This window comes from Lepidochelys kempii, chromosome 4 (assembly GCF_965140265.1).
Source record: "Lepidochelys kempii isolate rLepKem1 chromosome 4, rLepKem1.hap2, whole genome shotgun sequence".
Lineage (NCBI taxonomy): Eukaryota > Metazoa > Chordata > Testudines > Cheloniidae > Lepidochelys > Lepidochelys kempii.
The window spans coordinates 79100999-79128769 of NC_133259.1; the positions used below are offsets into that span (position 1 = coordinate 79100999).

At 41.8% G+C, this 27771-nt stretch overlaps 1 protein-coding gene across 9 annotated transcripts in view; it reads left to right on the plus strand.

Annotated features, from left to right (window-relative positions):
- STOX2 (storkhead box 2) overlaps positions 1-27771 on the plus strand; it is a 144878-nt gene that overhangs the window by 80415 nt on the left and 36692 nt on the right. For 3 of the 9 annotated variants that reach the window (XM_073341767.1, XM_073341761.1, XM_073341765.1), the window contains one exon: positions 24803-24955. The exons of 1 other annotated variant lie outside the window; for it this stretch is intronic. In XM_073341767.1, coding sequence (XP_073197868.1) covers positions 24823-24955 — 133 coding nt within the window. In that variant the 5' untranslated portion in view covers positions 24803-24822. Of the gene's footprint in view, positions 1-16418; positions 16502-16902; positions 16975-17325; positions 17440-23869; positions 23950-24802; positions 24956-27771 lie in introns of those variants that run through there. 5 more of the 9 variants (XM_073341762.1, XM_073341766.1, XM_073341768.1 and 2 more) reach the window with 5 other exon arrangements.

The window sequence follows — 27771 nt, forward strand, 5'->3', positions numbered from 1 at the left end:
TCCTTGTCATGAGGCAACAGTGACAGGTATGCTAATGTTTTTTGCTTTAATCCCCAATAGTCTCAAATGAAACTAGTAAATTGGTGGATGGCGTTGCTTAGCCAAAATGTGCTGCTAAGGCTGACTGACAGCTTATATAGTTTCCAAAAAGTGAGAGTTCTGTTATGAACATATTAGCCTCGGAGATTTAGGGGAACTGACTGGGTTTCTGAAGATTTTTTTGTATTTTAGGAAATGTACATTGTAAAATAATTGTATGCATGTTGTTCAGTCCCTGCCAAATTGAAATCAAGACTCTGTTGATCAATTATTAGTGGTTGACAATCTCGGGGGAAATTCTCATGCACTTGTCCTTCAGTAATGAGGCCTAAATGAAAAGTAGCGATAGCACACATGCAGTGAAACTTCTAAGCTTTGTGTTAACTTGTTAAGAACAAGTCCAGTGAATTTTCAGTGCTCAGTTACAGGTGTCATAGCCAGAAACTAGTACTTCATTTTCTGTTTTGGACGGTAATGCATAGGCACCTTTTATCATCTCTGTGACTAGAATTCTCAGATCCTCAAGCTTTCCCATTGCCCCACAAGAAAGCAGCACCATGGATTCTTAAACAGTTAGTCTATACGTTTGTGGAGTTGTCTATTATTAAAATAGTTATTTTAAAGATTTACAGCTAATTTTCCTGAGGATATTGCTTTACTGAGATACTTGGCTTAATACCAGTAATAAAATAATTGTGAAAAGACCTCTTAAGGTCATTTTTGGTGTGGTTATGCTGCTTAGTGGATCTGATCCCGAGAGATGTAAGCACCCGCAGTTCTCACTGACTTTACTGAGAGTGCAGTTGTTTCTCAGAAAGAGGCTAATAGCTTCTAAAATGCACCTGTGTGTGAACTGAAGCCCTGAGCTCTTGAGAAGCTGATAACCTTAGCTCCCGTTGGTTCTTTGCAGAGATACTCAGCACATTACAGGGTCAGACACCCTCCCTTCCCCCCTCCCACTACCCTTCAATGTAATGGAAACTTATGTCAAATGTTCAAACTTGCATGCCTAAAGTTAGGGACCAATCCATGTTTAGAAATCTAAATATGGATATAGGTGCCTCCCTTTAAGCATTCATGGTAGAATTTTTTCAAATGTGCCTAAGTGACTTAGGAGCACAAGTCCTGTTGACTTTCAAGACTTGAACATTTTAGGCAAGATTTTCAGAATTGCGTGTCTAAAGTTAGGCTACCAAATAAGTGACCTGATTTTCAGAAGTGCTGAGCCTCCAGTAGCTCTCGTTAGAATTAATGGGAGCTGCCTGTTATCTGCTGTTTTGAAAATCAGGCTCATGTATACATTTGCCTATGGACACAGGTTCCGAACTTAAGGCTCCTGTTTTTTAATATCTTGCTTTTGGCCTTAGTGAAAATATTTTGAGAAATGGAACTTAATTTGAACTTTAAAAGAGAAAGTTTGAGTACTCCAGAGATAAGTTGCCATGCACCAGGAGAAAGCATAATTACAGGAAAACAATAGTTACATATACTTTTTTGTTCCTTCCTTTCTGTTGCGTCAGTAGAAGGTATAACGTACCAATGTGAAAATATTTTCCCACCACTAATACATATAGTATCATTTATACTGTTGCACTGTTGCATGTAACTATGGTTTTGGATTCTCAGTCTCATTAGGTTTCCCCATTTTATGTACACTCTGAGGGCTTGTCTACATTGGGAAATTTACCAACATATTATACTACTGTAGTTATATTGTTATAACTTCCTGTGTGGAAACTTATTCCAGAATAATAAAGAGTATATTTTTTCAGTTTAGCTTATACTGCTTCCAAAGTGATATGAACTAAACTGGAAAAAAGGTACACTTAATCCAGAAAATGTGCCCACACAGAGAGTTATCGTGATATAACTATGCCAGAAAATGTCTTCATGTGGTCAAGTCCTGAGATCAATTTCCATCTTACCTTGTTTCTCCAACCCTTTCAGATCGCTTTCATTCTGTGGAAGAGTTTTTAATACAAATGAATCAATGGACTTTTAAAGGCAGTCTTGGTGATGTCTTGTTACAATAGCCCTCTTGAGTGTTTGTTCCTTTGCTGTCTGGATGTTTATACAAACTGATGAACCCTTTGCATGCTGTCTAAATGTAATGGCATTGAATAAGTGATAATTAATATGCATGCTGTTTGTTTCTTTAATTGTCCTAGAAAGTTCTCCTTGAACTAGTTTTGATCTTGCATTGTGAAAGCTTGGGAATAAGTCACTGGGGGGGAGCAGTTTGGATATTTTCTTTTGAAACACCCTTCCCTCACACCCCTCCAAAGCATATAAGAACTCGTTGAAAGTCAGTGAAGAATGAATACTCGCTAGGAGCAGCAGCTGGGCATTTTCATGAAATGACTTGCCTATAGAAAATGCTCCCTCTGGCGGTTCGTTAGCACTAGCGTTTGAGCTTCAGGGTGCAGTACAAGGCACATTTGTTCTGTCAGGCTTTTAACTGAGGCTTTTATTGAATCTTTTATATGGCAGTGATGCTGCCATAAGCTATTTGGAGGGTGAAGGTCAGACTAGTGCATAAGGGCAAAAAGAAAACAAAACAAAAGCACCCACTACGTGCACAGGCAGTGCACGTAGATTAGCTTTCTGCCCCCACAAAGTAGCTCAGTTCCTGCTCTTTCCTTTACTCCACTCAGCTACTCTAACCTGCCTTCCTTCTGCTTCACTGAAACCCAGTGATCTAGTGGACTCCCAGCCTTTCACAGCTTTCCTACTTCTGAGGTACTAAAATGTCATCGCTTTATTTGGTTATTCTTCAAATTCCCTTTTAGCCTTCTTAACTGTTCTTACCTGTCTATCTTCCATTCTATTAGCATGACTTATTCTGGATTTCCCATTTTTAAAAGGAATTCATTTGGCCCAAATTAGCCCTTCTACTTTACCATTTAGTCATACCATCTCTCTCTCTCTCTCTCTCCTCCTCCCCCTCTCCCCCGCCCCCCATTTTCTTTCTTTTATTTCATTTGTATGTTCTGGATTACAAATAAATTCTTTTAAAGCAACTCCAGTTTAATTCTACATGCCAGATTATTACTGGCTATTGCACTGGTAAGGGGCTAGATGACACAAGGAAATTTTACCATGCTATTTGCACCCCAGTGTCAGGGCTAGCTAGACCCAGTTCCAGGACTTTCAGAAGGCTAGCGCCCACAGCCGTTCGAACCTCCCAAAAGAGCTGTTCAGATACATCTATTGCACCGTCCAACAAGGTTGTGTATAATCAATGCTGTACTGAGCTGCTGAAAGGTACTGTGCATTCTGGAGCTCCTGGTCTGGCAGGGTGACACTCAGCTAGCCCCAGTGCAGATTGTGAGTTTTAAAGGTACAGTCAAGTCCCGGGGGTTAACACTGCTGCTGATTACGTTCCATTGTGAGAATGTTGATCATGTTAATTATATGATTACTGTTATGGTTACTATTTCTTAGTAGTTCCACACACTACTTCCTGAACCAATTCTTATGTGTTACTTAGGTGTAAATCAGCAGTATCCTTTCCTGTTTTATGCTCAAGAATAAGATGTTCAAGAATATATTTTTTTAGATCAAGCAATTGTTCTTCCAACCGTGTTCTGCCATGGCATACAACCACTTTATATTAGCTGGAGGTACCTATTATTATTGTTTTAATATAAATTTGCGGTATGTGTTCTCTGATCCTTCTCAGCATTCTGACCTCACTATGATCTTACAGATCATAAATATAACCCTCTTGAGTTTATTTTTTCTCTCATGTATCATACAGGCTCTGTGAGATGGTGTTCTTCACCCAGAAATATTCTCTCAGCTCGGTATGAGTAACCTATCTTTTCTGTATAGCTGATAGGCAGGACTTACTGTATGCTATTGATTCTTCCCAGGATAAATGTCATTTTTATATTGCTCTCCTCCTAATGCCAGGCATTCTAATATACCCATTGGCGTTTGTATTTATAATACTATGACATTTTACTAAAACTCATTATTCGATCATTCTTTGTTGTTCCTAGTGGATGTGTACAATAGTGTCCCCCTTTACTACTTCCGTTCCTAGCAGACTTTGTCTGAACTGAGTGCTCCTCCACACCTATTGGTGTTCTCTCAGCTTGTAGTTCAAATAATCACGCAAAAACCTCTCTTGTTTGCAGCCATCTGTTTCAGCTTTGGTTTAAATGGAGATCAGCCCCGGTACCTAATGAAATCAACCTCTCTATTTTGTTGTCTCTTCTATGCACTGATGTTTTAAATTCTTTGAAAGTTAGGGAAAAAAATAGTGACTAATAGACTATTAGAAGATATATATGTATTTTTCTTCCCAAGAAGCTATGGGCTAGATTGTGACTAAGCCTAAGCAGGTGGTTAAGAGCACAAGAAATTTTCCCTCCACACACTCATCTTCTCCTGCACAGGGGCTAGTCACAATGGCACTCCAGGAGCACGAGGACACTTTTTCGGGTATGTCTACGCTGTACTGTAAACCTGCATCAGTGGCACCTACGCTTGTGGACTCAGTGTTGAGTGTCCAGACTGCATTGTACACCTGGGTGTACAGTTGCTGGACTCTGGTCTCACAGCTGTGCTAAGGCGTCCATAATGCACTAGTCAGGCCTTCTGACTCAGGTCTGCAGCTTGAGCTGTGTTGCACTGCAAGATGACAGGTTTTGGACCCAAGTCTGTCTCTTACCTGTCCCACTAGCATGGCCCTAGGATCCAAGTACTAAGTGATCACCGAATCAGAGTGATTTATGTGTGGATGAAAGAGGGACTTGGGCGTAAACCTGTGTCAGAGCCAAGACTTAGTGTACAGTGTAGACATAACCTTCCAGGCTAGTGCTTTGTAGGCATAGTATTATTCAATGAAAGACTGAGAGAGAAAGTCCTGTCAAATCTAGTTGAAGTACAGAAAGCAAAAAATAGAAATAAAGGGACAGTGCTCAGCATTGGAAGGAGTTGATGGTGTAGTTCACAGAGGGAATCAGTACTGAGATTGTTTTGTTAATAAATATATTAAACATCTGAAAGACGGAGCATATAGTACAGTGGCAACACTTGCTGCCAATCCACAATTATTTAAGTTAGTCTGGACCCTTAAAAATTTGAAGAAGATCTAACAAAGCTAAGTAACTGGGCGTCACAATTTCAGTGTAGGCCAGCACCATATAAAGTACATTGAAAAGAATTTAAACGGCTTGTTCATACTGATTGGGTTCTGAATTAGGAAAATTGTCTAGGTAACCATAGTCAAAATGATGAAGATGTCAGTTCCACACTCAGAGGTAGCAAAAAAGTAAGTGGCTGTTACGCTGTATAGCGGGGTAGATACACAGCCTGACACTTTCTGTCTTATTCTCCAGACATGGAGAGTCACAGCCTCACCTTCCGTTTCAGTGCTTCCCAAACAAAGAGTTTTTCAGATTCCTGGAACTATTAGGTTTGAAAGGGAGAAGAGTGAGTAGGGATGATGTTATATAAAATAATTATGATAGAAAGCAAGTCAAAGGTTTTAGTTGATGGTAATAAGTGAATGCTCAATAAAATTAAAAACCAAAATATGTAAAACAGGTAGAAGGAAATACATTTAATTTAATGTAATGTATAGTTAACTTGTGTGGGCTCCCTGGATCAAGATATTATCAAGGAAAGTAGTTTAATTTTTTTAATGTTGATATGTTTGTGTAATTACTTGAGATAAAAATTACAAGGGCTCCCTATCCTTGAGGATCTTCAGGGAATTGACTTATCCCCAGTTGGGGTCAGGAAAGCATTTCCTCCGATGGTGCATTATTGCACAGTTGGCCAGGTGCATTTTGGATTTTTTTGCATTTTCCTCTGTAACAGCTTGGCCACCATCAGAGAAGGCTTACTGGGGCAGGTGGGCTAGTGATCTGTTCTAGTACAGCATGTCTTGTGCTCACAGTCCAGTCATTGATTCAAGCCTCTGGACATTTTAAATGGAGGGATTTTAGTGTGTCACAAGACACCATGAGCAGTGGACTTGCCTCCTCTAACAGTAGACCATAGGTGCAGAATATGCTAGATTAGCTAATACTTAGTATAATTTATCAGAATTGCTTCCCTAAGTGTTATAGTGCTCCTCTCTCTTCTTTCTTGCATCAGTTCCAGACAAAATGAAAATTATTCCTTCCACCCAGAGGGGAAAAAAGACCTAATAAACTCTTGACTGTTAAAACTTCGGAGTGTCTAACCTTTTTTATTTTTTTAAAACTACTTTGGCTCTATTTTAGTTGATTCCATGCCTGGCTTTTTCATCAGTTCTCTCATGTGTAGGAAAGACTAGGCTGTTAAAGGCTGCTGTGATGCCATGGGACGCACATTAAGGGGATCCTTTTCACTGTGTGTAGCAGACTCTCCTTTTGAATTGAAGTTATTCATCAGTCATCATTATTTGTTTTTAAAGCTATAGCTACTGCAGCCCCGTCTTTTGGCTGAAAATTCTCCCATACTTATCACTGTCATTAGAAATGGAAGTGCAATGATTTTTCATTTGGGCCCTCTCCCTGATAATTCAGGGCATCCCTCACCTTTAGGAATTTTAATCACTAGCAGGCTTGCTTTTCTGTTAGTTGCAACATCCCCAGCTGCACTGAAAATCTGTTCTGGCTAAACCAAAGTGGAAATACCTTAGACACTGAACAGTGTGTGGCTAAGCCAGCCGATACATTTTGTTGCAATGATTTTGTTTAATTTCGTTTCCAACATTTTTCACAAAAGGATATTTTTGTTGTACTTTATAAAACTTCTGTTCCAAATCAGCCTGGCATAGTATAGATTAGTGGTTGTTTTCTGTTGGTGTTGCTTTCTCTCCCACTTCACCGTCTCCGGACTTCAGATGAATCCTATAACCCTCTTCCCTTGCATTTTTTGTCAACTGAAAGAAATGAACAGAATCCTTTTTGGAGATCAACAGTACTGTTGCTTAGCACTCTGTAGAGGTCATTGTTGAGCAATGCAGATCACCGCTTTTCTCTGCCCTCAAAGTTGAGGACGCTGTTAGTGGATTCCTTGGATATTTTGTAATAGCTCTTCCTTAGTTCTTGTCAATGATCTAGAGTTTGGAGAAGTAGCTATTAGGGTATGTCTACACAACAAAGAAAAACCCACAAGTGGCCTATGCCAGGCAATTCGGGCTTGGGCTGTGGCCAAGGCTGTTTCATTGCTGTGTAGACTTCTGGTCTTGGACTGGAGCCTGAGCTCTGGGACCCTCCCATCCTGCCCAGTCCTAGAGCCTGGGCTCCAGCCCAAACTCGGAAGTCTACCCTGCAATGAAACAGCCCCGCAGCCTGAGCCCTGTGAGCCTGAGTCAGTTGGCACGACCCCGAGTCAGCTGGCACAGGCCAGCCTAGGGTTGCCAGTTTTGGTTGGACGTATTCCTGGAGGTTTCATCACATGACCATCTTTAATTAAAGGTTAATCTTTAATTCCTGGAGACTCCAGAATAATGCTGGAGGGTTGGCAATCCTAGGCCAGCCGCAGGTTTTTCTTTGCTGTGAAGACATACCCTTAGAGGTCAAGGAAACATAGGAGAGGTAATAATCATTTCTAGAAGTGTCCCCTTTCTCTGTCAGGATATGTCTACACTACGGAATAAGGTCGAATTTATAGAAGTCGGTTTTTTAGAAATTGGTTTTATATATTCGAGTGTGTGTGTCCCCACAGAAAATGCTCTAAGTGCATTAACTCGGCAGAGTGCTTCCACAGTACCGAGGCTAGAGTCGACTTCCGGAGCGTTGCACTGTGGATAGCTATCCCACAGTTCCCGCAGTCTCCGCTGCCCATTGGAATTCTGGGTTGAGATCCCAATGCCTGATGGGGCTAAAACATTGTCGCGGGTGGTTCTGGGTACATATCCTCAGGCCCCCGTTCCCTCCCTCCCTCAGTGAAAGCAAGGGCAGACAATCGTTTCGCTCCTTCTTTCCTGAGTTACCTGTGCAAATGCCATACCACGGCAAGCATGGAGCCTGCTCAGGTAACCGTCACCCTAAGTATCCTGGGTGCTGGCAGACGCGGTACTGCATTGCTACACAGTAGCAGCAACCCATTGCCTTCTGGCAGCAGACGGTGCAATATGACTGGTAGCCGTCCTCGTCATGTCCAAGGTGCTCCTGGCCACGTCGGCTGGGAGCGCCTGGGCAGACTTGGGCGCAGGGACTAAATTTGGAGTGACTTGACCAGGTCATTCTCTTTAGTCCTGCAGTCAGTCCTATTGAACCGTCTTATGGTGAGCAGGCAGGCGATACGGATTGCTAGCAGTCGTACTGTACCATCTTCTGCTGGGCAGGCAAGAGATGAGGATGGCTAGCAGTCCTATTGCACCATCTTCTGCCGAGCAGCCATGAGATGTGGATGGCATGCAGTCCTTCTGCACCGTCTGCTGCCAGCCAAAGATGTAAAAGATAGATGGAGGTGGATCAAAACAAGAAATAGACCAGATTTGTTTTGTACTCATTTGCTTCCCCCCTCCTCCCCCGTCTAGGGGACTCATTCCTCTAGGTCACACTGCAGTCACTCACAGAGAAGGTGCAGTGAGGTAAATCTAGCCATGTATCAATCAGAGGCCAGACTAACCTCCTGGTTCCAATAAGAACAATAACTTAGGTGCACCGTTTCTTATTGGAACCCTCCGTGAAGTCCTGCCTGAAATACTCCTTGATGTAAAGCCACCCCCTTTGTTGATTTTAGCTCCCTGAAGCCAACCCTGTAAGCCATGTCCTCAGTCGCCCCTCCCTGCATCAGAGCAACGGCAGACAATCGTTCCGCGCCTTTTTTCAGTTCGGACGCCATACCAAGGCAAGCATGGAGGCCGCTCAGCTCACTTTGGCAATTAGGAGCACATTAAACACCACACGCATTATCCAGCAGTATATGCAGCACCAGAACCTGGCAGAGCGATACCGGGCGAGGAGGCGACGTCAGCGCGGTCACGTGAGTGATCAGGACATGGACACAGATTTCTCTGAAAGCATGGGCCCTGCCAATGCATGCATCATGGTGCTAATGGGGCAGGTTCATGCTGTGGAATGCCGATTCTGGGCTCGGGAAACAAGCACAGACTGGTGGGACCGCATAGTGTTGCAGGTCTGGGATGATTCCCAGTGGCTGCGAAACTTTCGCATGCGTTAGGGCACTTTCATGGAACTTTGTGACTTGCTTTCCCCTGCCCTGAAGCGCATGAATACCAAGATGAGAGCAGCCCTCACAGTTGAGAAGCGACTGGCGATAACCCTGTGGAAGCTTGCAACGCCAGACAGCTACCGGTCAGTTGGGAATCAGTTTGGAGTGGGCAAGTCTACTGTTGGGGCTGCTGTGATGCAAGTAGCCCACACAATCAAAGATCTGCTGATATCAATGGTAGTGACCCTGGGAAATGTGCAGGTCATAGTGGATGGCTTTGCTGCAATGGGATTCCCTAACTGTGGTGGGGCCATAGACAGAACCCATATCCCTATCTTGGCACCAGAGCACCAAGCTGGTGAGTACATAAACCGCAAGGGGTACTTTTCAATAGTGCTGCAAGCCCTGGTGGATCACAAGGGACGTTTCACCAACATCAACGTGGGATGGCCGGGAAAGGTACATGATGCTCGCATCTTCAGGAACTCTGGTCTGTTTCAAAAGCTGCAGGAAGGGACTTTATTCCCAGACCAGAAAATAACTGTTGGGGACGTTGAAATGCCTATATGTATCCTTGGGGACCCAGCCTACCCCTTAATGCCATGGCTTATGAAGCCTTACACAGGCAGCCTGGACAGTAGTCAGGAACTGTTCAACTACAGGCTGAGCAAGTGCAGAATGGTGGTAGAATGTGCATTTGGACGTTTAAAGGCGCGCTGGCGCAGTTTACTGACTCGGTTAGACCTCAGCGAAACCAATATTCCCACTGTTATTACTGCTTGCTGTGTGCTCCACAATATCTGTGAGAGTAAGGGGGAGACGTTTATGGCGGGGTGGGAGGTTGAGGCAAATCGCCTGGCTGCTGGTTACGCGCAGCCAGACACCAGGGCTGTTAGAAGAGCACAGGAGGGTGTGGTACACATCAGAGAAGCTTTGAAAACAAGTTTCATGACTGGTCAGGCTACGGTGTGAAAGTTCTGTTTGTTTCTCCTTGATGAAACCCCCCGCCCCTTGGTTCACTCTACTTCCCTGCAAGCTAACCACCCTCCCCTCCTCCCTTTGATCATTGCTTGCAGAGGCAATAAAGTCATTGTTGCTTCACATTCATGCATTCTTTATTCATTCATCACACAAATAGGGGGATGACTACCAAGGTAGCCCAGGAGGGGTGGTGGAGGAGGGAAGGAAAATGCCACACAGCACTTTAAAAGTTTACAACTTCAAAATTTATTGAATGCCAGCCTTCTTTTTTCTGGGCAATCCCCTGTGGCGGAGTGGCTGGTTGGCCAGTGGCCCCCCCTCCGCGTTCTTGGGCATCTGGGTGTGGAGGCTATGGAACTTGGGGAGGAGGGCGGTTGGTTACACAGGGGCTGTAGTGGCAGTCTGTGCTCCAGCTGCCTTTGCTGCAGCTCAGCCATGCACTGGAGCATACTGGTTTGGTCCTCCAGCAGCCTCAGCATTGAATCCTGCCTCCTCTCATCACGCTGCCGCCACATTTAAGCTTCAGCCCTGTCTTCAGCCCGCCACCTCTCCTCCCAGTCATTTTGTGCTTTCCTGCACTCTGACATTATTTGCCTCCACACATTCGTCTGTGCTCTGTCAGTGTGGGAGGACAGCATGAGCTCAGAGAACATTTCATCACAAGTGCGTTTTTTTTTTCTTTCTAATCTTCACTAGCTTCTGGGAAGGAGAAGGTCCTGTGATCATTGAAAAACATGCAGCTGGTGGAGAAAAAAAAAGGGACAGCGGTATTTAAAAAGACACACTTTATAAAACAGTGGCTACAGTCTTTCAGGGTAAACCTTGCTGTTAAGATTACATACATAGCACATGTGCTTTCGTTACAAGGTCGCATTTTGCCTCCCCCCACCGCGTGGCTACCCCCTCAACTCTCCCCCCTCCCTGTGGCTAACAGCGGGGAACATTTCTGTTTAGCCACAGGCAAACAGCTCAGCAGGAACGGGCTCCTCTGAATGTCCCCTGAAGAAAAGCACCCTATTTCAACCAGGAGACCATGAATGAGATCTCACTCTCCTGAGGATAACACAGAGAGATAAAGAACGGATGTTGTTTGAACGCCAGCAAACATACACTGCAATGCTTTGTTGTACAATTATTCCCGAGTACGTGTTACTGGTCTGGAGTGGTAAAGTGTCCTACCATGAAGGACGCAATAAGGCTGCCCTCCCCAGAAACCTTTTGCAAAGGCTTTGGGAATACATCCAGGAGAGCCGCGAATGCCAGGGCAAATTAATCCTTTCACATGCTTGCTTTTAAACCATGTATAGTACTTTAAAAGGTACACTCACTGGAGGTCCCTTCTCCGCCTGCCGGATCCAGGAGGCAGCCTTGGGTGGGTTCGGGGGGTACTGGCTCCAGGTCCAGGGTGAGAAACAGTTCCTGGCTGTCGGGAAAACCGGTTTCTCCGCTTGCTTGCTGTGAGCTATCTACAACCTCATCATCATCATCTTCTTCTTCTTCTTCGTCCCCAAAACCTGCTTCCGTGTTGCCTCCATCTCCATTGAAGGAGTCAAACAACACGGCTGGGGTAGTGGTGGCTGAACCCCCTAAAATGGCATGCAGCTCATCATAGAAGCAGCATGTTTGGGGCTCTGACCCGGAGCGGCCGTTCGCCCCTCTGGTTTTCTGGTAGGCTTGCCTCAGCTCCTTAAGTTTCACGTGGCACTGCTTCGGATCCCTGTTATGGCCTCTGTCCTTCATACCCTGGGAGATTTTGACAAAGGTTTTGGCATTTTGAAAACTGGAACGGAGTTCTGATAGCACGGATTCATTTCCCCATACAGCAGTCAGATCCCGTACCTCCCGTTCAGTCCATGCTGGAGCTCTTTTGCGATTCTGGGACTCCATCATGGTCACCTCTGCTAATGAGCTCTGCATGGTCACCTGCAGCTTGCCACGCTGGCCAAACAGGAAATGAGATTCAAAAGTTCGCAGGCCTTTTCCTGTCTACCTGGCCAGTGCATCTGAGTTGAGAGTGCTGTCCAGAGCGGTCAGAATGGAGCACTCTGGGATAGCTCCCGGAGGCCAATACCGTTGAATTGTGTCCACAGTACCCTAAGTTTGACCCGGCAAGGCCGATTTAAGCGCTAATCCACTTGTCAGGGGTGGAGTACGGAAATCGATTTTAAGACCCCTTTAAGTTGAACTAAAGGGCTTCATCGTGTGGACAGGTGCAGGTTTACATCGATTTAACGCTGCTAAATTCGACCTAAAGTCCTAGTGTAGACCAGGGCTCAGACTCTATTTAAGACTAACAACTTAATGCTTCAGCATTTCTTCACATGGTTCCAGGTTGTTACTGTTTGTGCGCGAGGCATCGGTTGTTTTTTTTGCCTTGGGTTAGGTAGGATTGGTAATTATTTTTCCTTCGTTTGTGTGGCACATTTTAGATATGTGATAAGTAGGGATGTTTTTCCAAACTTATTGGATATGAAATCGTAGCTATCAGAGTGTATCAGATATTAATATCAGCTACTGATAATTGCCTTCAGCGGGAGAGCTTAGCAGCGAGTAATGAAACTCAGGGTCCAGGAACAAACTAGAGATAAGGAGGCTGTGGGTGGGAGAGACTGGGGTTTATGCTGGGAGGAAGAGGGGGCATGTAGGGGTTATGATGTAGCAGGTAGCATCCCTCTGGGGATGAGGTGACCAAGTCCATTTGGGAATCTCTGGGACCAAAAAGAAGTTATAAGAAAAGAGCTGGAATTTCTTCAGTGCCTCACTCCAATTCTGTGTGATAACTGAGTTAAGCATTCAAAATTTAGGAATGCAGTAGAAGTGATACACATCTATTTTGAATTGTCTCATCTGTAATGGTAACCTTCCCATTATATTTCACTGATGTTTTTTAACTTTTAATTTTTCTCCTCTTTGCACAGTCCAATATATTCCTTTTCTTCTCTGAGTTTCCTGTAGTGATAGAAGGGCAGTGATAAAGACCATAAAATCTCAGAGCCCTGGCCTGGGAGGATGTGTTGTACAAGTTAAGGTAAAGATCAACAAAGGACTCTTTTCTTTAGGCTCCATCTTATGTGGGTAGGTGACTACCATCAGGGAGGAGACAACTCAAAATAGATTTGTTAACATCATACGCCAAATCCATGAAGACAGGACTCGTCAAGTACTCTCAGATGGTGGCCTCTCTAACCCATTCCCCAGGTACAATGGTGTGAAACAAGGCCTTGTGCTGGAATCGATCTTCTTTAAACTCTTCTTTGCAGCCGTTGTGCATTATGCAATTGAGAACCTTCAAAAGGGCATATATGTAAGGGACTGAACTGATGGAAGTCTCTTTAGTTTCTGAAAGCTTACTGCAAAGACAAAAATCCGTGAGGAACTTGTGTGTGAAGGTCTTTTTGGAGTTGATTGTGCTCCATCTAGTCATAGTGAAAATGACCTAAAATTTATTCTTCACATGGTCCCAGAGGCAACTAAACAGTTTGAACTCACCACCAGCCTGGAAAAAAACCTGAAGTCTTTTTCCAAACAGTCCCTTCAATCACCACCACTGAGCCAAATATCAGCACTGATGTTACAAAAATAAAGAATGTCAGTTGCTTTACAGTGGCAGTACTGTTTCATGTGAGATCAGGAAATATCAAACAGAATACAAGAGGCAAGCCAGGCTTTTGGAAGACTTTGCCACAAGATACTCAACAAGCATATCATCAGACAGCCAACAAAATGGATGATATACAGTGCAGCAGTGATAGCATCCCTTTTTATGCAGATGTGAAATGTAAACAATTTACTGCAGACGCATCAAGCAGTTTGAAAAATTTCACGTGTGCTGTCTTCGCTCTATTCTAAAGTTCCTCGGGCAAGACAATTTGTCAAACGTTAATATCCTTGAAAAAACAACACCAACCAGCATTGAGGCAATGATCATCAAAGCTCAGCTTAGATGGACAGGTCACGTTACCTGAATGGATGATGATACACTCCCCAAAAAAGTCCTCTGGTGAGCTGAAATTCAGAATGTGCAGGAAGGTTGGTCAACGTAAATGTTTCAAAGACACGCTTAAACAGAATCTGAACTCATGAAAACTTTGAAGACATTACCACGGATAGACCTGAATGGAGAGCAACTATCAATAAAAGTTGTAAACTCTTTGAGAATGATAGACAAGAAAAACTGATTGAAAAAAGGGCCAAATGTCATGACAAATCTTCAGTGGGAGCCTACACATTCCTACGTGACATCTGTTCACAACCTTTGCTCCTTACAGATCAGACTATACAGCCATAATAGAAAAAACGAGCGGTCATGATGTCATCATCTGATATGGCAGATGGCCATACAATGGCAATTTAATACATACTGTCAGCTGTTGCTGCTATTATTGAATGCTTATCACTTTGTCCTATGTGTATGTCAGAGACGGAGGAGCGTGATAATTGAACCACTTCACTAATTTGGACTTCAGTAGATATTATTTTGTGTGGACTTTTCCTTTTCTTAGCTCATGCTGTAATAATAATAATGGTGGCAATCCTGTCTTGTTCTTCATCTTCAGTCCCTTTCAACTTTTGAAATAGTAATTTGTGAGTTTAAAAAAAAAAAACTAGAGGAAAAAGCTCTGGTGGTTTTTGTTACAGTATGTCCTGCTGTAATTCCATTGTAAGAGTGCCCACAGTAAGCTTTTTTTTTTTTCCAGAAATATAAAAAATATTTATCAGAAAATAGATGTGGATTTGATGAATTAACTGCAGAGATTTCTTCACAAAGATTCTGGGGGACATGTTTAATTCAATTTGCCATGTTGGATTAATCTGTCTTTTAGAAACTTTGAGCCTGATTCTGCAGCCCTCGAGTAGGCAAAAGGCTCTTAAAATCAATGGATGTTTTCCTGGCTAAGTACCACAGGATAGGGATTTATTTATTTATTTATTTATTTTTTAGGTATAAAATTTCTGGGTGTAAGTATGGCAAAAATATAGTTCTTAGAGCTTCAAATACCTTCTGACGCCCCTACTTCATTATAATTACAGTTGTGTCAAGACACCCAGTTTACACCACTGTTGTCACATGACCTGATACTGTGGTTACAACAATCTACAGTATAGAGCCTTGTCAAGACTAGGAAAAGAATGTTTGGTTTCGTTGGTTGTTTAATCAAATTATTTACCTCTAGGTAGCTAATTCCATTGGGAAAACCAGTAGGCATCTACTGCAGATTCAGTTTACTGCCTTTAAAATGGTTAGTTGGTCAGGGTAGGCCCTAGGCTTTCCTCTAGCACAGTGGTTCCCAAACTTGTTCTGCCACTTGTGCAGGGAAAGCCCCTGGTGGGCCGGCCGGTTTGTTGACCTGCCGCATCCACTGGTTTGGCCAATCATGGCTCCCAGTGGCCGCGGTTCGCTGCTCCAGGCCAGTGGGAGCTGCTGGAAGCTGCGCGGGCTGAGGGATGTACTGGCCGCTGCTTCCAGCAGCTCCCATTGGCCTGGAGCAGCGAACTGCAGTCAGTGGGAGCCGCGATCAGCTGGTATGATTTTAAAGGTGTTCAACTGAATCTACAGTGGGATAAGCTACCTTTACGTGGCTAACTCGAACAATATCCAAACACCTGTGTTCCTAGTTGAGATAAAGCCTTGATAAGACCTTAACCTTGGTCTTGTACTGTTACCTTGCATAGTTGTATCTGCAGTGTAGATGGGGTCTGATGACGATCAAGGAGTAGTGTTATAGGATTTTATGGACCTGTGAGTCTAAGTACTTTTAAAGTGAGGGCACTGTATTCTATGCAGAATAAAATATGCCTTTAAAGAAAAACCCATATCAAAATGCCTTTGTTTTGTTTTTCCTTTTTCCTGTGCATTGTTTCTGTCTCTTTGACAAGTCACAGTGGGATATAAAATTTCCCCCAAATTAAAACAATTTAAACATTTCTTCAAGGCTAATAAATGTACCCTTCTCCACCCCAAAAAGCCTAAGTTAGCCTGCACTTACCAAGCAAACAGAAGCCTCACATTGAGAGTGAGATGTTGACACAGTGACCTCATTCTGAACGTTACCTTCTTTGTCAGCAGAAGCAGCAGCAGCTCCGCTGGCTCTCGGCACTTGGAGCAGTTTGATTTCTGCTGGCTCGTTGGCATGATTTCAGGACTCGCTTTATTGTGAACCTAGCTGGTGAATGGGATGACAAGACATAAGCTTGAAAGGACTTGTTCCCCAATATGAATTTTTGACGAACAGTTCACAGCTACACAACTTTGATCCAGTGTACAATAGAACCATCTGTATTACACATAGGTCTGCAGCTTTCTTCAGACATGGAAAAGGAAGGCAAATTTTTTTTGTGATTATAATAAACACGGGTAAGTGTGTGAGCTAAATTGCAAGTGATTTTAGAAATAAATGCTGTGTGTATGTATGTGTCTGTATTAAATCAGGAATATATGCTGCTAGATGTAAATTTTGTAGCTTGTCTAGGAGTTAAAGCTTTAACGCGTCTCTGCTAATGCATGTAAGTGGCTTTTTTGCCCACTTGGTAAGGAGACTGGTTTGTTACTCTTGTACAGTGCAGCGGTGCACTGTTACAAAAGCAGCGACATTCCATTGCAAAGACAAAGAAGCATGCACAGACATACGGAGAAACCTTGGAACATCGAACTGTAGCTTTTCTCAGAACGATGACTCATTTCAGTTCACAAAGGATTCTGGGCAGGGTAGTGCAAAGGCAGGTTGGCTGATCCATTCCTATGACTTCACTTTGCAGAGAACCAGGCAGAAGAGGAGTGACACTGCAGAATCCTGAGGCATTGCAGTGGAGAGTTGCTTTACTAAGACTGTGAGTGCCTTCAAAACAGGGGGTGGTGGTAGGGTGTGATTCCAACTGTTCCATTAATATAGGGTGAAAGAAGAGATTTTTTTGAAGATGTGTTTTCATAACACTGAGTAGGAGGTATATTTGCAGAGCTCTTTAGAGATTCCCCCCCCCCCCCTAATTCTTAGCTATGTTTATATATCTCTCTCTCTCTCTCTCATACAAAATTATGGGAAGATTCAAGTATTATAGAATTCCTTAAAGATGACCCGCACAGTTAATGCATTAGCATTTATGGTCTGGAGGCCCCCAGTAGCTTTGGTAAGAGATGAGCATTCAACATATTATTTAAAAGCATGCTTTATTTTTATTCAGGTCTTGTGGCATTGATCTCTGCTGCAGCCAGGCAGATTCCACTATGATGTAATGCCCTGGCAATGTTGTGACATCACAGCTACTGTAGAACTGTAATGGAGCATAGGGGTTCAGGTAAATCCCCTTTTTAACATATTGTGTGCTGAAAGTATAAAATAGTAATTCAGCAAAAGAAATTGAAAAAATCGTTTGGGTAGCTTTTTTAAAAGCTCACTATATATATTTTATAAAAAAGGAATTTCCTGATATTCTCTGGGACAGTCCCATAGATTTTCATAGACGCTTTGTGATCATAGCTTTGCACAGACTGGGGAGTCAGGAGTCAGCTGGCTATGGTAAATGAATGAAGCAAAATACATTGAAATATTTCTATCATAATGTGTTGAGTGTGTGTGCGCGTGCACTTCAGCACATATTAACAAAGTTACTGACATTTGGTATGTTACATCTGCAGGGTCATTTTTAACCAGGTCCAAAGGATGGAATAGGTCATTTTACATGTTTGGATCAGAGTTAATCACTAGCAGCATTCAAAAGCTACCCTAAGAACGTTAACACATGAAGCAAATATTTGTCATACTGTAGGTCAGCACTGGGATTTCTGTGTAGTTCCCAAGGCCAAAAATAGTTTGAATGGTCATATCATATAGTTGAATTCTTGCAATATGGGTTGCATTATGAAACAGTGGCATGTGTCTATAAGAAGAAGGTATGTTTTGGTGTGCATACTTTTTCAGTGGTGCAAAATTGGCTAGCTGGTAAGATGTATGCAAGATTCTGTTATAATAATAATTATTATTATTTTATTATCATAGACCCTAAGAGCCCCAGTCATGGACCAGGATCCCATTGTGCTAGCAAGCATATAGAGGCTTATACCATCATTGTCTGTGAAACTGATTAGAGGCGTAGGGATATCTTTTTATTTTAGAGTCAGTGGAATTCTTACCAACTATTAGGGTGCTCTTTTAAAACGTACATAAATAAGGCTTAGCCTTCTCTTAAACCAGGGTAAATTGCTTGTTTGTTTTCTAAAAAAATTTTCTTGTATCCAGTTGCAGTCGTCTTTTGATACTACACTTTGATGTTATGTGTATATCAGTAAAGTAAGTCTGAAAAAGTGATTAAAAATAAATAAGTGTGTTTAGTTGGGACTTGGCAGACTACATATTTTTTTAAATTTCAGTCGTGGTCAGTAAAATATAGAATCATAGGACTGGAAGGGTCCTTGAGAGGTCATCTAGTCCAGTCCCCTGCACTCATGGCAGGACTAAGTATTCTCTAGATCGGGGTAGGCAACCTATGGCACGCGTGCCAGAGGCGGCACGCAAGCTGATTTTCAGTGGCACTCACACTGCCCGGGTCCTGGCCACGGGGGGGGGGGGCTCTGCATTTTAATTTAATTTTAAATGAATCTTCTTAAACATTTTAAAAAACTTACTTGCTTTACATACAAAAATAGGTTAGTTATATATTATAGAGTTATAGAAAGAGGCTTTCTAAAAATATATTACTGGCACGTGAAACCTTAAATTAGAGTGAATAAATGAAGACTCGGCACACCACTTCCAAAAGGTTGCCAACCCCTGATCTAGACCATCCCTGATAAGTGTTTGTCCTACCTGCTCTTAAAAATCTCCAATGATGGAGATTCTATTACCTCCCTAGGCAATTTATTCCAGTGCTTAGCCACTCTGACAGGAAGTTTTTCCTAATGTCCAACCTATACCGCCCTTGCTGCAATTTAAACCCATTGCTTCTTGTCCTATCCTCAGAGGTAAAGAAGAACAATTTTTCTTCCTCCTCCTTGTAACAACCTTTTATGTACTTGAAAACTGTTATCATGTCCCCTCTCTATCTTCTCTTCTCCAGACTAAACAAACCCAATTTTTTCAATCTTCCCTCATGGGGTCATGTTTTCTAGACCTTTAATCATTTTTGTTGCTCTTCTCTGGACTTTCTCCAATTTGTCCACATCTTTCCTGAAATGTGGCACCGAGAACTAGACACAATACTCCAGTTGAGCTCTACTCTGCGCGGAGTAGAGTGGAAGAATTACATCTCGTGTCTTGCTTACAATACTCCTGCTAATACATCCCAGAATGATGTTTGCTTTTTTTGCAACAGTGTTACACTGTTGACTCATATGTTCATTTATATGTTAATATATCACAGATCTCATGTTTCTAGCATTTTTAATGCTATCAGAAGCTGCATGTTCTTCCAGTTCTCACGATTGTTTAATCTGGTTAAAAGGTGCCATATAGCCTCAAGTGGCAATTTGATATGCACTTGTACATTGTTGTTTTGAATTGGTGTTTTTATGTGTTTGTTTGCTAGCCTATGATGTGGGCTATTCTGGAAATAATATGATTGAACTCACCTTGAAATTTAGGAATGAGGATGCAACCCCGGTCAAATGCATAACTTGTTCAGTTTATCCACCAGTATTCGCCAGTTAGGCTCACAAAAAGTAGTTTTGCAAATGTGTCCCTTCAAAAAGGGATTTTAGGTAAGCTCGAAAAGAGAATATTTATATGAGGAGTTTGTTCTTCTGTCTGTAATTTTCTCTGTCCCCAGCTGCTGCTGTTAGCTATCTTTTGTTCGAAGAAGAGCTTTTTCCACTATCACAAACAAGCTTCTACTTTTGCTTGATCCCATAGTGAAGTCACAATCGTGTGCTGAAGATATCAGTCTGTTGGCATGGAAATCTATCTAAAGCATTTCTAATGCAAACCCTCCCTGTGGTAGTTAGATATCATGAAATGGCTGTAATGTCATAACTTGAAATTTCCTTTTTAATAAAATCGTATGTTTAAAGTTTATCTGGAGAAAACTGCTGTACCACAAAAGGTTAAAGAGCTCTGAGTGACAGGGAGAAGGGGAGGAATTGGTTACATTTGGGCTTCTTACATTTCACTGCACTGCAGAAGTGCTCTTAGGGGGTTTCTTCCCCATATGTGAGGAAATAAGTGTATAAATTCTAATAAAGTGTGGTTGTACTCTGAAAAGTGACTCTGTAAAAACATTGTAGTATTTTCATATTTTTCTCTCTCAATGGATGCATTGAATTGGCTCCATTTATAAATCAAAGATGATTTTTCTAACTGCTGTCCCTGCAAACTGAGACAGAGAGCGGGAAGTCAAACTTTGTTCTTTCTAACCATTTAATCAGTAATAAAGATTCTATTGTCAGAACTTAGCTGACAGTTTTGTTGCTAATGCATAGAGCAGAATGCAGTCTAGGTTTGTCTTTCATAACATTTTGTCATAAGTGTGATCTCTACTAAAAAATATTTTTTGTCAGTGAAATAAACAGATGAGATTCAGACATACAGGGAGCAGGTATACTGAATTAAATGGTGTATAGCAGAGCTGGTGAATAGGACACTGAAGCATGGGTTCTTATTTCCAACTCTGTTACTGATTGTGTGTAACCTGGGGCAATCACTTAACCTCTTTGTGCCGTGGGGTCTCATCTGTAAAGTAGGAATAATAATGTTTATTCATCTCTGTAAAGTGCTTCGAGATTCATGGAAGAAAAATGCTATTTAAGAGCATGTGTTTATTTTACTTAAAACTGGACTCTTAATTTTTAAATAATAGCGCCCATTAAAAAGGGTAATTATCTATGTAAATCCCATTGTCATCAACGAGAGACCAGATCCCATTAATTACTTGTTAGGTGCTTAGACATTTTCAAAATGCTTATGAAGTACATAAGAAAATATCGGGAAACTTGATTTTATTATCATTCTTTTTTTTTAATAAAGTTTGACTGTTTCTTTCCACTGAAATGGAATTGAAACCATGTACTTCTAGCTGCTGATGGTATTTTAACAAAACATACAGTCAGCTGATGAATGCCGCTTTCTGGGCTTCACTATTTTCCTTTTAATTTTGAACATAAACATTTGAAAGTCAAGTCTAGTAATTTGATTTCAAAGGAAAGCTGCTTGAAATAAGCATCAGACTGAGTTAATGGGAGCCATATGCTGAATCCTTTATAAAGTGTTGAGGTCTACCAAAAAAAAAAAGTTTTAGGAAAAGAATACTTGATTTTTTTTTAAAACAGATCTTTCCTAAAAAGATTTGTTGTAAATCTTGTATTCCAAAGGGTAAATGGTATTTACACATATAATTGGTGATAATATATTAAATTAAATTGTAAACACAAGATACTTTCTGTTGCTGTGCATCAAAGAATTTGTTCACTTAACTTCAACCACAGAGTACTTGGAACTTCCCAGAGCCCAAGGGTGTTTAAGATAAAACTTGGCAAATTAGTACCTCCATAAGTGCTGGTCTCTGTGGCTCTCTATTACTAGGTCTGTTGTAAGTTTTACAGATGTTCTGTTCCTCTGTTTGAAGAATCGCAAATTATCTCCAGTAGAATGGTTTATTGGCATCTGTAGGTTTAACTATAGAATTAATTCTGACAGCAGTGAAGATGAATGAGGGTTGCCATGTCAAAGTTAACCAACTCTCAAAGGGATTAGCAAGGAGTGAATTATGATAGCCTTTTACGAAACTAATATATGTCAGCCATTCCTTTTGAATTTAAAATGTGTATGGATTCCCGTTGAAAATTGTATCTGATTTGCTTACATAAAAAACCCCAATTTCCAGATGCTTTAGTGGTAACTAATTGTGCAAATTAAGCTCACAATTTTAGAACAATATTTGCAGACTTGCCGTTTGAAAATGGGGGCTTATAGGGCCTTGTCTGCACTTTGCATACTTTACAAAACCGTTTCTCATGCACAGCATACACAGATATTTCTACATAAAAAGGAAGCACCAAGTGTTTCTAAAATTAAAATAACTTTACTACTTGATGACTAGTATGCAGCCAACTGAAACATACAATTCACAACATTCTGAATCCAATCTCTTCCTTCAGAAGACTAATTAAAAATTGTAAAGGATCATTTATTAAATCCTAATGATTCCTTAGGTTAAGTGGCCTATTTAAAAAGAAAGATCTCGTGTTCCAGTTGTAATCCTTTGGAGTGTGTGTACATACCAATTCTGATGCTTTTCAGGTATGAGACCAATTAGGTCAATGTCATCTTCTCTCCAATACAATTTCATTTTTGTAGGTAGAATCATAGGTCTGGAAGGGACCTTGAGAGGCCATCTAGTCCAGTCCCCTGCACTCATGGCAGGACTAAGTATTATCTAGATACATTTGAACACTTACTTTCTTATATTTATATCTCATTGATTTTAAAGATTTTATCTTCATATGTTTATATACATAATTTTACCTGTTGACAGATAAAATATTTGTTTGTCTTAACAATAGTATAATTAACTCTTCAGGTTTTTTTCCCCTCTTAAAAAATTAGGAATGCTGTGCCTACCTGTTTTTGCGTCCTGTCATTTGTAAGCCTGTCTACTATTCTTCCTAATCAGATGTCCACCATCTTCCAGATTGTTGTTGGTTATTACTTTGTAATGTCCCAGTGACTTTGCAGACAGGTAAAACAAAAATGTCCCAATGAGCTTCTAATTCAAGACCCCAGTGCTGAAGTCAAACATACATGGGGCAGATCTTTGTGCTTACAAGGAGTCCAACTGAAGGTAATGGGGCTCTCTATAGGTTCTAATGTCTGCCAGCATATATCCAGTTGCAGAATGAAGACCTGTTTAGGTGGTAGGCAACAGTGTTCCAGAGAGATACAGCATAAATAAACTTATTTTTAAATCCACTTGCATATTTGTATGTGTGATTTTTTAAATCCTTAATGCATCTCTGTTCATGTGTCCCTACTGTGCAACAGAATATGCAACTGGCGTATTTGAAAAACAAATATTACACATAGGGTTAACCTAAAGCAATTATGAAAACTTTTTTACAAAATACTCAGTGCAACAATTCTGAGTATTGTTTAAGATGAGATGCATTTGATTTTCCATTTGTGAGCCCTGTGTGAGCACACTGTACCTGCTTAGTAAAAAACAAGACAATGAAAATTAATGGGGCCACATGCAGAACATCTAATCCCTTTCAATTTCAGGAGTGGGTTGGATCTGAATTCATAGATTTGAACCCACTTCCATATATGTGGTTTCTGATCTGATCCAAAACTGTATTCTAGTTGTTCAAATTCACTGAAATCTCATGAGAACAGCTCATGAAGTTTCAAAGCCATTTAATCTAAACCTGCAACCCAGTGATTGATCAGTCTGTGACCTGAACTGTAGTCCAAAGCTGATCAGAATCCTAACACCAACTGTTTAGCCTGGTGTAACTATTTAGTATTCTGTTATGGTTAAAAGAAAAGGAGTACTTGTGGCACCTTAGAGACTAACCAATTTATTAGAGTATAAGCTTTCGTGAGCTACAGCTCACTTCCTCAGATGCATCTGAGGAAGTGAGCTGTAGCTCACGAAAGCTTATACTCTAATAAATTGGTTAGTCTCTAAGGTGCCACAAGTCCTCCTTTTCTTTTTGCGAATACAGACTAACACGGCTGTTACTCTGAAACCTGTTATGGTTAAGGAAACCTCAAATCCTTCTGCTTTCTCACTGGTTACGTAGGAAGCACTGCTGTACTTTTGGGACCATCTGGGAACTATTACCACTGAAACAGGAGATAAAGAGCAGACTTTAAATGTGTATGTACTATATACTTATCTCATCAAATTGTTTCTCATCCTGTAACCTTTTAAGTTTAAAAGTTGTTCAGTGCTCTTAAAGTATTGGCTAATAAAATATATTTAAAAAACTTCATGGGAAAAATTAATTGGATAAGTAACCTGGCAAGTAAAAATACAGTTCACCTAAAGCAGATAACACAACTGTCTGTACTTGTTCATATTTCTTCAACAAAACTTCAAAATTTCTCTTTTTAAACTACAGTCATGCAAAGTCATTACATCTGCAGACCAAGGAAGGAGCTCTTTAACTCTTTAGGTATTTGATGTTTTTGTGCCACTGAGCAAAGGGTATAATATAGCTGGCCAGCAAGCTAAAAATATGGCTCATTATCACTTGCAGAATTTTCTTTTTCTAATTTTTGTTGCAATTTTTAAAAAATTCGAAATTCTCTCTAGTACAAACTCTAGATGACCCATACAACCAGGATTTGAAAAGAGAGAGCAGTGCTTGTGCCTGCAAAAATGTGTATGAACCCATTGCATTCACAAGTTCATGCTTGTGTGTACAGTTGTCACTTTGGACATACAGCCTTGGGGTTCTGCAGCTGCAATGGGTGTGGGTTTTTTGGGTTCAAGTATTGGATTGTTCTTCAAAAATATTTCCTGAACATTTTAATATACCTTCAATGTCAAAAATGTATTGTGTCTTTGACTTCTCTAATAAGTTGTTGGTCTAGTTTTGAAGGTTTTATCGCAAGAGCAATATAAACTATACAAAATTGTGCACATTGCAGTGGACACATCTCTGTATATGATCAGTGAACAACGTTTAAATGAAAGCCTTCCTTGAATGTCTACTGTCTTTCTACAGGTGATGTATCACCAATCAATATGTCTCCCATCAGTCAGTCACAGTTTATTCCACTTGGGGAAATCCTTTGCTTGGCCATCTCGGCAATGAACTCTGCGCGAAAACAAGTCACACAAGAAGCTCTAATGGAACACCTAACAACCTGCTTCCCAGGTAACCATGCACTAATGTATCACTAATCATATGAACCTGGATTTTTTAAGTAACAGTCAAAGAATTCCTCGTAAAAGGTTGGTTACAATTGTTGTTACTTTAGAAAAGGAAGCTTGGTAGATAACCTGCTTTGCTTATTCATGTATTCAAAAGCCAGAAGGGATCATTGTGATGATCTAATCTGACCTCCTGCAAAATACAAGTCATAGAACTTCCCCAAAATAATTCCTAGAACATATCTTTTAGAAAAACATCCAATCTTTATTTAAAAATTGTCAGGATGGAGACTCCACTGTGACCCTTGGTAAATTCTTCCAGTGGTTAACACTCACACTTGTAAAAAAAATTATACCTTATTTTCAGTCTGAATTTGTCAACCTTCAACTTCCAGACTTTCGATTATGTTATATTGTTGTCTGCTAGACTGAAGAGCCTATTTTCATATATTCCCCATGTAGGTACTTAGACTGTGATCAAGTCAGCCCCTAATCTTCTTTTTGTTACGCTAAATAGATCAAACTCTGTGTGTGTCATTATAAGGCACGTTTTCTAATCCTTTAATCATTCTCGTGGCTCTTCTTTGAACCCTCTCCAGTTTATCAACATCCTTCTTGAATTGTGGACAACTGAACTGGACACAGTATTCCAGTAGTGGTCGTACCAATGCCAAATACAGAGGTAAAATAGCCTCTCTACTCCTACTCAAGATTCCCGTTTATGCATCCCAAGGTTGCTTTTTTTTGGCCACACCATCACCTTGAGAGCTCATGTTCAGCTAGTTATCCACGACAAGCCCCAAATCTTGTCGAGAGTCTCTGTTGTAGATGGTTTTCAGAGTAGCAGCCGTGTTAGTCTGTATTTGCAAAAAGAACAGAAGTACTTGTGGCAGCTTAGAGACTAACAAATTTAGTAGACCATAAGTTTTCTTGAGCTACAGCCCACTTCATCATCGGATGCATAGAATGGAACATATAGTAAGAAGATACATACACCTCTACCCCGATATAATGCGGTCCTCGGGAGACAAAAAATCTCACCACATTATAGGTGAGACCATGTTATATCTAACGTGCTTTGGCCCCCCCTGTTCCTTGTTTCCTGACTGCCCCCTCCAGAGACCCCCCTTCCCTAATCACCCCCAGGACCCCAACCCCCCTGCTCCTGTCCCCTGACTGCTCCAACCCCATCCACATCCCTTGCCCCCTGACAGGCGCTCACCGGCAGCGGCAGGAAGTGGAGCAACACAGCCCCAGCCCACTCCCCTCCGTCACCGCCCAGCTGTGGTGCTCCGCTTCCCGCCGCCAGTGAGTGCAGGGAGGTTGGGGAAGCGGAGCGACATGGCCCAAGCCTGCTCCGCTTTCCTTGCCCTGGCCCCAGCTGTGTTGCAGGCTGGGGCTGGGGGGGGAGGGGGGTTGGGGTTGGGGAAAGGTCCCGCACTCACCTGCGGCGAGAAGCGGAGCACGGGAGCTGGAAGAGCAGGCTGGGGCTGGGCTGCTCCACTTCCACCACTGCCGGTGAGTGCAAGGGGGATCCCAAGCCCCCTCCCCTGAGTGACACAGCTGGGGCCAGGGTGAGGGAAGTGCAGTGGGCTGCTCCCAGCACCCCCCTAATCCCCCGGGCCACTCTGGGACTGCGGGGCCCTCAAAAGTGCCCCCTCCCCACAGCTCCTGCCTCCCAGACCCTGGGGGGTAGGGGAGCCCCGACCACCCCCGAGACCCTCTGCCCCTTATCAAACCCCTCGGCCCCGGCACAGCACAGCACCCTTAACATGCTGCTCAGAGCAGTGTGTCAGAGCTTTACTGTGTTGTATGCGAAGCCGTGTTTTATCAGGTCGCGTTATATTGGGGTAGAGGTGTATATAAATACAGAGAAGGTGGAAGTTGCCATACAAACTGTAAGAGGCTAATTAAGATGAGCTATTATCAGCAGGAGAAAAAAACTTTTGTAGTGATAATCAAGATGGCCCATTTAGACTGTTGACAAGAAGGTGTGAGGATACTTAACATAGGGAAATAGATTCAGCTCCAATTAATCCTGAGATTCGAAGCAAAATTTACAGAAACCCTAAGACCTGATTCTGTAACTCTTATACCCATGAGTTATTCTTGCTCTCACTGATAATCATGTTCACTTCAAGAGGGTTGCTCGCATGATTTAAACTTTATAGGGTTGATTCCTAACTCAATGAAGGATTTGAAGAAATTTACAGAGGTTGTACTGAACATTTACAAATCAGTATAATATTCTGGCCTATTGTTTTTCTTTTCTGTTTTTAATTGACTTCAGAATATGCTTGTCCAATATTTCTCGTGAAATATCTGAAACTTCTGCAGGATCATAGTTTAAAGCACTTAGGGTCCAGTGTTGTATTTAGTGAGATAGGTACAGCTACTTGCTGCATATACCCTGAATAGCCTGCTTACATAGCACTTAAAGGTGCACAAACAAGCTAATCAGCAAAGTACATATGGCACTGGCTTGCACTGTGCCTTTTTAATCCCTAAAATTGGAAAGCGGGCATGCTGGAATAGAAGTGTGGGTCAGGAACTAAGTGCACTTACTCCACATGGTAGATTCCATGTTGGCTTTTACTAGGTCATTTAGAGTTTTATGTACTTAATCACAGACCAAAAGGAACTGTCCATTCCTCATGCAATCATTTCTGATAGAGACCCCATGTACATGTGCAAAAACATTCCATCTCCAAGAACAGGATTCCCATCTCCTGAATTAGTTGCCCTCCCAGCCACTTTGGACAGGCTGCCAAAACTGTGGTGCCATGGTACAAATAATAAAGAATATTAGTGTCTGCCTCA